The 10,796-nt window shown below is 37.9% G+C and overlaps 1 protein-coding gene across 2 annotated transcripts in view; it reads right to left on the reverse strand.

Moving 5' to 3' along the window:
• Window positions 1-292: 292 nt before the first annotated feature.
• smc3 (structural maintenance of chromosomes 3) overlaps window positions 293-10,796 on the reverse strand; it is a 49,669-nt gene continuing 39,165 nt past the window's right edge. The window contains exons 25-30 of one of the 2 annotated variants that reach the window (XM_061880487.1): window positions 9,602-9,814; window positions 9,326-9,517; window positions 8,388-8,565; window positions 6,215-6,321; window positions 3,482-3,586; window positions 293-1,792 (exon numbers count right to left, since the gene is read on the reverse strand). In XM_061880487.1, coding sequence (XP_061736471.1) covers window positions 3,515-3,586; window positions 6,215-6,321; window positions 8,388-8,565; window positions 9,326-9,517; window positions 9,602-9,814 — 762 coding nt within the window. In that variant the 3' untranslated portion in view covers window positions 293-1,792; window positions 3,482-3,514. Of the gene's footprint in view, window positions 1,793-2,979; window positions 3,587-6,214; window positions 6,322-8,387; window positions 8,566-9,325; window positions 9,518-9,601; window positions 9,815-10,796 lie in introns of those variants that run through there. The other variant, XM_061880486.1, reaches the window with a different exon arrangement.

A 10,796-nucleotide genomic window follows, 5' to 3' on the forward strand; every position in this document is an offset into this window, starting at 1 on the left:
TGCATTCTAATATTTTGCCACCACACAGTCGAATGCACTACCACTACATTTTAAAACTGCCATAAAATCATGGCTCAGCTCAACCTCTACCTGATCTGAACCAAAATTGATCCCCAGTAACTTTTCAAAGCATCAAACAGGTTTATATGTGGTTATAGTGTATATATATTTTCTCATTGTTTTGCACACTCTTGGAGTCAACATGTGGATAGTCATGTACATAGTGTCATGTTCATAGTGTACCCCACCCATTTTTTGTATATATTGTTTTTGAAATAACCCGACATGTATACTGTGTATTTGTACATAATTTATCAATTTTTAACGGAATTTTTTGTATACATGTTACAGGTTACATATCTTTTATTATTGAATGTATCAAATGTGAAGAATATTTAATGGGCTACAATGGAAACAAGCCTTTTGGCTTTTTGTGCCACACAGTTGCCTTTTATAAAGCATTACATGGATTCAATTCTTTAAGATATCAATAAACTTCTCAATCCATCAATCAAACACTCATGAATATGTCAGCATTACCAGCAAAGTCAAGGACAGCAAGTCTCTCTTCGAAAATATGTGCACCCACCTAAAAGAGAATCTTGCCAATCATTCACAAACCCTTATGTAAGACATAAACAATTTATTTTGTTTGTCCATTCAAATTGTAAAAAACGGCTAGTTCAACATGGCTAACAATGTAGATCATTTGATTAATTTATCTCTCTAAAAAAAACTGCTACCAATACTCTAGTTACATGCCGTGACCTGCTTATTGACCAAGTATTAGCGGCATTCTTATTTTAAGAGTTAACACAGAGGAAACATGTTCAGTAACAGTGCGCCTTGATCACTTATCTACTGCAGTTATTGACATACTGCGTTAATAAAAGTTTGTGCTAGATTATACAGTAAATCATGCTTTGTATCTGTATAGTAGAAGGTTGTGGCCATATCATAGGCCGATATCTTTGAAAGCCAACTTAAAGTCGTAGACATCGCTAGGAAGATGGAGCAAGATGTTTGTTTGCTCCCAGCATTTTTTAACCTAGGAGTGAAGTTTGTGATGAATTCATCATCTAAACCGGGAATGAAAGTTTTGTGTTGAAAGATATAAACATCCCATGATTCTGCTTTTTTTCCCTCCAAGATGGCGCCGTTGTAGTGACTGCTGGTTGCAGGAGCTCTGTGCTCGTGTTTCTTCCTTTAGTGGTCTTGATGTTTCCCTCGTTTATCAGCTTTTTTTCTTTTTGATCGGAGTCGCTTTGGTACTACGCAACAAGAGCTGGTACTTTCATGACTTCTGCGATGCTTTTCAGGGAATTTTCGGATGCACCTCCGGGGAGCCTTTTGGCCATGTTTGTACTGGAGACAAGCTGCTGGCTCTCTGCCACAAAGGAGTCAGCGTTGAAAGGCGGGAGGAGATGCGGAGTATGATGCGGGGCTGTGGAGCTAATCGAGATGGAGGAGCTTCACGGAGCCCTGGGTGAATGAGCATGTCTTACACCTCAGCCTCCTTGGACTGATGCTTGCCCAGCCATGCAGACTGGGCATTGGCCGAGAGCTCCTAGTCAGCTCCCTTGGTTTCTTTGTTGGGTATATTTCTGTCTCTGGCAGTGTTTCACTACAGCTGGACATGCTGAGCTTCTAAAACTTGTAGCCAATGCGCCGTATATTCAGGCTCAAAAATACAAGTGTCTGGATCATTATTTGTCCCAAAGTAGTTGTCGTTGGCGCCCATGAGTAGCGGTCATTGTTGTCGATGATGAAAAGGCCAAACATTGCGATGCGCCTGTGAAATCAATGTGTTACTAAAATAACCAATATACGGTAAAACATTACATGGTACTATAAAAGTGCATGTTAGAACATCACATACTATATACTTACAGTAATTATAAAAAATCGTGTTGGTAGTTTTTCCAGAGGTCTTTATAGGCAGATTAGACCAAATCTCCATTATTGCCTGTGAGCCACCACTTGCTAGTGTTTCTTTACAATTTAGAGGACAATTCATATAGAGATTGTGGACTAGCAATTTTTTTTGTTATCTTTTTTTGTGTGCAATTTCCTATAAAAGTGGAAAGCCTAACTGCAGAGTGTGAAGTGAATTTACTTTCATGGATGAATTAAGTATAACAAATTGGTTGGGCAGTCTCTTAATAGAGCCGAAATTGCACATTACTTGCAAAGGAAATGTGACTGGTGATAAAGTAAAGTAAGTTATTTCACTTCCGTTGCCTTTAAAAACAGACCTGCTACAAAAAGGAGGATTTGTTCTAAAGTGTGCACTGAGCCTTGAAAAGTACTAAAGTGCTACACTTCAATTAAAGAGTGCAGTGTTTCAGTTGGGCTGCCAGTGCAAGGTAGTTGCCTCCCCATGCGCTGGACAAGAGCCATACATGCGATCTGCTGGGATTGCCCCACAGAGAAGCAACACAACAGGGTGACTGATAGCACCATAACATTTTACTTATGTGTCAGCGTATAGTAACAAAGACAGCAAGTCACTGTGGACTGTATTCGACACTGAATATGTTCAAGAGCAAATATTGATAGTTGTTTCAAATTTAAGTATGAAATACATTAAAACATGGTTTAAATGAAGAAAGCAGAGTGACAAAAAGTAAAATAAATTGACTACTACCTGACTTCTGTGTTTATAGTGAACTTGAGAATGTGTAAATGCTTGACTGAGTCATTTAGAGAACTGTAAAATAGCTTTGTTTGATATCAGTCAAACAACGCCCTCTAAAGGTCAACAGAATAAACTTTTCCCTTTAATGTTGCCATTAATACATAAAAAAGGAACACAAAACAAATCAGTTGTAAATGCAATCTAATTAAAACATCAATCCAACATCAACTTATAATTTACCTTTGTAACTTTCCACCAGTAAATTGGTGTTGAAAAATTACATTTTCAAGTATGCAAATGAGCTGAATAGTAAATCTCTCAAGACAGCTACAGAAAAGAAACAGAATTTAAACATTTATTTAAAAAAACACAACAAGGAAGACGTTTGTATAGTTTGACAGATGAAATAACATTTGTAAAGAATAGTTTAAATAGATGGATTTCAGTTCCCATTGAATTGGGATTTAAGCAGACTGTACAAATGAATGTGCTTTTCCAAGGTTCTGACTACCTCATGCACTTGATCAAAAATGAATGAATTCCTTACAATAAAAAAGAGACAAGCTGTTCAGCTCAGTGCCATATACATAAACACATGAATAACCACGCAGGAAATATGGCTAAACTGTGTTTTTGTTCAAATGTTCGGTTTTATTGAAAGATGGGTCAAAAATGTGGAGTGTAAACTGTAAATATGTATCTGCAATTCGGACAACCTAAACACATTCAGCCATATTCAAAACTAAACCTTACTGAACATCCGAGAGGGTAACAATATTTTATTGTCAACATATGAACGAGAAGGAAAAAAGTCTGTAAGTGTAGTAGTGGTGTATTTTGCACCTTAAGTATGCAGAAGAAAACACAGCAGGGGGCTTAACCATGGGTGGTGTCATCCTCGACAAAGTCTTTAGCCTGCTCTGCTGTGATCACATCGATGTGACTCACCTACAAAACAGAACAAGCACGTATATAATGAGTTCTGGTTACTCTGATAACGTCAGTGATTCATTTTCTTTATGGATTAAAAACAAAGCAAGTCTTAAAAGAATAGAACATGTTGAAAGTTGAGAAAAATAGGAACAGAGACTGTTTTAGAGATGTGTGGAGCATTTTCATTACCATTACATTGCTGTTGAATTCAACGCATTCAACATTGCTGTTGAATCTGTGTATCATTTCTTTTCCCATTTGTAACAAACACTAAAAAACCCCAAAAAACTACATCACCTTTTTCACTTGATTTTTTTAAACAAAGACTAAACAAATGTATATATATATCCATAGTTTTTCAAATGTATAATCCATCTATTAAATTGAAAAAGCGTTTAAACTCAACGTTTATAGTTGCATTCACCTTGAAGTAGTTTGGACAACATTTTTGACGGACCCAGTTGCTCTAAGGTGCTGGATATTTTGGCATGCGTGTTGCCACTTTCCAAACATGTAATTACATCCGCAAAAGCCTCCAAACCTGCCGTTGTGCATATTCCTAATTTTCCTGGTCCTCCTTGGTCTTCTTCTACATTTATTAACCTACAAGCCCAAATCTACGTCAAACTCATTTTGTACAGAACTGATACCTGTAACAATATTGATCTTCATCGGTACAACTATATGTAATTAGGTTAAACAAAATTGGTGTTTTATTAACATATTTATTAGCCAAAGAGATTGCACACCACCAACATCATGTAACATCTCTCACAGTTGGGAAGTATTTTATCAACACCTGATTTTTAAGTTTTAAGCAAATGAACTGTGTTTGCAGTGCAAGGTACAATTCAGATGTTATGTACCGTATTTTTCAGACTATAAGTTGCAGGGTTTTTTTTCCATAGTTTAGCCGGGGGTGTGACATATACTCCGGAGCGACTTATGTGTGAAATTATTAACACATTACCGTAAAATATCAAATAATATTATTTATCTCATTCGCAGAAGAGACGAAGAAAATGTCAGCAATCGTCACACACATGTCAGCAATCGTCACATACACGTCAACAAATAAGAATTCGGCGGGTGAGGGTCATGGCAGAAGTGCATTGTGGGTCATGGAATGCTAACTGCTATATGCTACTGCCGTAGCTATTAAAATTGATCATTTCATCATTGGCGGTAACTTAGAAAAACTGAGAAGGGCTGAACAAAAATTGCACCGAAAAGGAAATCATGTACTGCAGATTACAAGCTGGACGTAGTGAAATATGCAGCAGAAAACAACAATAGGAAGCGCCACATACCTTTGGAATTGGCAGAGTTGTTTAGAAGCGACATCGAGGAAGAAGATTACATCGGATTCATCGATTAGGAGTGACAGATTGTTTGGTAAACGTATGGCATGTTCTACTGTATATGTTATAGTTATTTGAATGACTCTTACCATAGTATGTTACGTTAACATACCAGGCACGTTCTCAGTTGGTTATTTGGACTACTGGATCGCCAGGACAACAATTGATAAAGCGTGGGAGCAGCGTTTGTGACTCCTGAGTAAAGCGCATTCACTTTGAACTAACACTAACTCTTGTTAGCGTGCGTAAATTTCAGGTACTTTTGTGGCGCAAATATTCTTTATTAAGTTACAAACTTTTGCATGGTTTTGCTTCAATATATGACTCCTTATGTCCTTGTGATTATTACAAGCTGATAATCAAATCTGCACCTTTTTTTAATGCTTTGCACGGCACCTAAGTAAATGTGTCAGCGAGAGCGTGTCATAACTATGACGGTCAGCTGGGTTAAAAACAACAACTGGTATCCGTATCGTTTGCCCACAATCTTAATGGTCCGCCTGGACAAACCCAATTAAGAACCGGCACCAAAAAATTCTGGAACTTTGTATTTATCCCTACTTTTGGGTTAATTCGGCCTTTCAAATGGATTTACAAAATTATATTCATATTAATGCTGTCAGATGATTGCATTTTTTAAATCAGATATATTTTTTACATGTTTTACTTGAATGTATATAATTTATAAACGTGGTAACAGTTTTTTTCTTGAGTATAAAGGTAAAGTCACCGCAGCCTAAGGTAGAGGAGCACGTCCGCTCACAATAAATTGCATGAATAATCTGCAATTATACATGATTAATGCAATAACTTTTTTGTGATTATTCACAAGTCAACTTGATACTTTTGACAGCCCTATTTTATATGCATGGTTTACTTTTTTTTTCTACATTTGATTTATTATATGTAAAATAAAAATAAACTAACATCAAATATACATTACGATTGCTTTTGTTCTACTTTAAGGAAAAAACAGTTTTCTGTGTTTTTAGTGGTGGTTTCAAATGGAACAAATGAACGACTGATACAGGATTTCTGTTGGCCATTAGTCAGCTGATGACACATGTGCCTATGTAGTTATGTTTGCTATCACTTACATGTTGAATGATACAGAATATGAAATGTTTAGAGATGGAGTGTTCATGGTAAGCCGTCAACAGACGCATGAATACGAGGCAATATGAAGCTGAGCTGCAGTCAGACAAGACTGACCTAATGGCAGCAGAGGGCGCCGTTGCATTGTTCAGTAAGTAACATCGTCCAAGGAAAAACAACAATTTACCTTGTTTCTGAATTTTACTCCATAGAATTTGTCAGCAGACTCCAATAGCTCAGGCCTGAAGGTTGTGGTAATGAACTGAGCGTGACCAGCCAGCTCAACAATCATGTCTGAATTAGAAAAGCAAACCAAAATATGTTTACAATTAAATTAAGGTAGTAGTATGTCCATTCATTTTCAGTTTATCAGGGTCAAAAGGAAACTGGAGCCTTTCCTGGCCAATTTAGGGCTCAAGGCTGGCTGCATCCTTGACTGGTTAACAGTCAATCACAGGGAGAGAGACAACAAGCCAATCATAGTCACATTCACACACATTTTGTGACTCCAATTAACCTAACATAAACATGCTTTACAATAGTGGGAGGAAACTACAATAACCAGATAAAATACATAGGGCCTGATTTACCAAAGGTTTGCATGTACCAAAACACGATCAAGCTGGATAGCTACAAAATGTGTACAAAGTGGTTTGTGTCTGTTAAGTGAGCAATTTTTGGCAGCAGCAAAGTGGTCGTTTGGGTAGATAATTGATCTAAAAGGGGTATTTCAACAAGCAAGGTACTTGATTTTGATATATGTAATGCCAGTAAGGGTATTCTAGTAAAATATGCAGAGATGAGATGTGTCAGTGGTCCTCGTCAGCCAGAGAACTTTGATTTTGGGGTGGCAGAAGTTTAGATCCATGAAGGAAAGAAAAAAGTGAATGAATGTTTATAACAATACATTTACATATGCATAAAAATGTTTTCTTTTGTATTATTTTTTTTACAAATTACCGTATTTCCTTGAATTGCCGCCGGGCATATAGTATGCGCCTGCCTTGAATTACCGCCTGGTCAAACTCGTGACATCACGAGTGACACTTCCTCTGTCATCATTTTCAAAATGGAGGAGGCTGATTTCAATACCGGTAATTTGAAATCGCATAAATGGAAGAAGATTAAGAGCTTTTCAGTAGGTTTTAAGGTCCAAGCTATTGAGTACCGGTATGCTAAAAAGAACAGTAAGCAGCTATGTTTTATTAATATACCGGTACCTGTGGAGAGGTGGAGCCGATGGTCCGACAGACAGGCAGGGCACGCTGGAGATGGCGGCGAGGAGACGGCGAGCGAGCGGAAAGGAAGAGTGGAAGAGAGACCTGGACTGAGGTTTTATTGAAAAATAAACAGTCAAACTGCTCAAGCCATGTCCTTCCTTGGTGGTCCTGGGAACCCGCAAGACGACGGCTTGAGACCGTCACAATACCGTAGCTGCGTCTGTCAAATATGAGTCATTAAATGACTCCCGCCTCCTGGTGGTAGAGGGCGCTAGTGATCCTTCTTGAGACTACTCGGCTGCAGAAGAAGTGACAATGAGTCATGTGATATGTGCTGGGACGAATATGACGGACCTTCTGATAGCAGTTTTCTAAATTGGACTTTCAATCGAAGCAGGAGGTAATAAAGGAAGATCTCCATCGAGACAAAGAGACTTTTAAAACTGAAGAAAGATAAGGGAGACTTCTATAAACAAGTTATAGATGATTTTGATCAGAAGGAGCTGGCATGGACTATATTTATAAGTAAAGGTAAGACCATAATAAAGTTGTTTTTATTAAATGTGCTTTCATGATGGTATCCTTAAATCGCACTCAAATTTTTACTGCATGCCTTTGGTAAGTGCCGGAGTGAGATGAGGTTTTAAAACAATTAGTGCATGCTTACTTTTACCGCATGCCTTTGGTAAGCGCAGGAGTGAGAAGAGGTCTTAAACTAATTAGCGCCCCGGCGGCAATTCAAGGAAATACAGTAAGTAATGTTTCTGAAAACCTTTTTCCAAAACAATATAGAATGTGAGATATAACAAGATAATGCATACATTTATCATTTGTTTTCAAAACGGTTACAGAAAAGTAGGACCCCGAAAATTTACCGTGGAACCCCATTTTTATAACTTGGTGGGGTCCCTGAGACACCATTTTGAAAATTCCTAGCGCTAACACTGTTGTCTACTGCATGTTTGAAAACATAGCAAAACACCACAGATAGGAAAGTGATGACATGAACTTGCAGTAAATGACATTGTCTCTTTGGTAAAAGTAAAGGCTATTTTACAGCTTTCACATGCTGTTTAGGGAATGGTATTTAGATTTTAGTAAATTAGGGCCCACAGTATATATAAAACTGTCATCCTATACCTGAGACAGCCTTCCTGTGCTGGGCGTCGAGGGCCTGGTCGATCTCATCAAACAGGTAGAAAGGGGCAGGGTCACACTTTTGGATGGCAAAGATGAGAGCCAGAGCCACCAGAGACTTTTGACCTCCAGACAACTGCTGCATTTCTCTCATCTCACCCTGCTTCCCTGTGAACGACACCTACGCACCACAAGGAAGGTGGCGCATTAGACAGATGTGTGGTCATTTGACTAAATGGGTTTTAATCTGATAGTTTATATTTCTGCAAGGTAAATAATATTTGACAGAAGACCAGAATTTTTTTTTTTTATTCCACATGTTATTTGACCTCTGAATGCAGCAAATGTCAGCATATGGCACAATGTAATGATAAAACCAAATAACATCAAACGGTTGGAACATGGGTTGCTTATGCTACTTAGCTGAAAAGACACTACAGCTCAGAAGGTCTCAAATCCAATCAAGCATGTATTCATAAGTACATGTTCCTAAAAAGATAATTTGATATCCTCAACAAAGCGATACAGTGTGTGAAAAATGCTTGTCATTGTTGTTTGACCATAATTTGAGCACATGCCATAATCAAATTTTGCATCACATTTATTGACTTGACACAAAAGCAGTCTACAAAGCAGTAGATTCAATTGCAAGTCATACATCTAGGACATCTTTAGAGAAGCGCTGTGTGGTGTGCGTGGGCTTAATGCGGTGTTAAGTAACTAGCAACACATCCAACAGAGCGCAGCCGTTTTGTATTATATGAATAGATATACTCCCCCGAAGGACATTTGCAATAAACCAATGATAAGTAGATTACTGTAAATACTGTGGAATGTACTGGAAATCATATCTTTCAGACCATTTGAAAAGTAGTCAAAATCAATTTGAAGGACAACGCAAAAAAAATAAAAAAACAACGATATGGATAGAAGACTCTTACCCTGATTCCGACCCCAGTGAACTGGTCTACTGACGGAACGCTGCTCTGCGACCCGGAGCCCTTTTCGCTGTCTGCACCGCCCTCACCTTCATCCTGGGACTGGCTGCCTTCAGCGTCTCCCTTCTTCATCACCAGTGTAGCTTTGCCTCCAGGCACCAGCTTCTGGAATACTTCGCTGAAGTTCTTCGACACCTGAAGGTGAGAGACAAAACAATGAGCAGGCAAATCAAATTCAAGACCTTAAGACACAGATAAAAGGTTTTAGGAAAATTGTACCTGTTTGAAGGTGAGCTGTATTGCCTCATACTTCCGCAACTCCAAGACTTTCATTAGCTCCATGATGGATTTGTAGCCTCGGTCCAGCTCATCTTGACGCTTGATCAGTTTCTCTTTCTGCTCCGAGAAGTTAACAAACTGATCCAGGGCCTTTTTGTTGACATGACTGTATTTCTTCAGCTCTGTGTTGCACTGCTCCAGTTTCCGAAACAACTGGAAGAGGGGAAAATAAAATTTAATACAAGTTAGTCAGTGCAAATGTATCAGAGAGAATGTTAGCTCCATGTGTTCAATTGTTCCAAGCTAGGTTGCTAAATTGTACAATACATATTACATAAGCCTGAGATCAAATATATTGATAGTTAATTGTATTTTACTCTTTGGTACGTCGTCGTATGTTGTTATAATAATAGACTGCCGCATGAGCTACCTTGGATCTGGAGTATTGCAATGCCTTCAATACTACAGCATCCTGTAAGGCACATTTATTTTTCTCCTTACACTGGTCACAGAAGATGAAACAAAGGCACAGCAATGGTGGATTTGGAATATGGATATGGTAGAATATTGCAAAATTAACCAGCATCGTCGTATGTTTTTATAATAATAGAGTGCCGTATGAGCTACCTTGGATCTGTAGTATTGCAATGCCTTCAATACTACAGCATCCTGTAAGGCACATTTATTTTTCTCCTCACACTGGTCAAAGAAAATGAAACAAAGGCACAGCAATGGTGGATTTGTAATATGCATATGGAAGAATATTGCAAGATTAACCAGCATCATTGAAATCAAACAGGTGGAGTCACTTTGGCTTTTTGGTGTCAATGGGACACTGATAAATAAGGACTATAATATGCACATAATAAACTTTCACATTGGATGTCGTGTTTTCTGAATTAGTTTTAAAGTGTAATTGTTTTCAAATTAAATTGCACTAAAACAGTGTAAATGTTTTTTCACTATTGCTATTTGTGTGCTACAAATGTAAATTACTGTATATATACTGTACATACACATACATATTTATATATTTTATTTTATTTTATTTATTTTTTTGTTTCAGCTCTATCACAGCATCGAAATATCAAGCTATTAGAGTTATCATGAGCCATAATTGCATTGCCATCATTAGGTACTGTACTCCCAGTTCTACTCTGCAAGTAAGCTACCAATGCCTACTTACTAGCTTGTA

Source organism: Nerophis ophidion, linkage group LG20 (genome assembly GCF_033978795.1).
Source record: "Nerophis ophidion isolate RoL-2023_Sa linkage group LG20, RoL_Noph_v1.0, whole genome shotgun sequence".
Classification (NCBI taxonomy): Eukaryota; Metazoa; Chordata; class Actinopteri; order Syngnathiformes; family Syngnathidae; genus Nerophis; species Nerophis ophidion.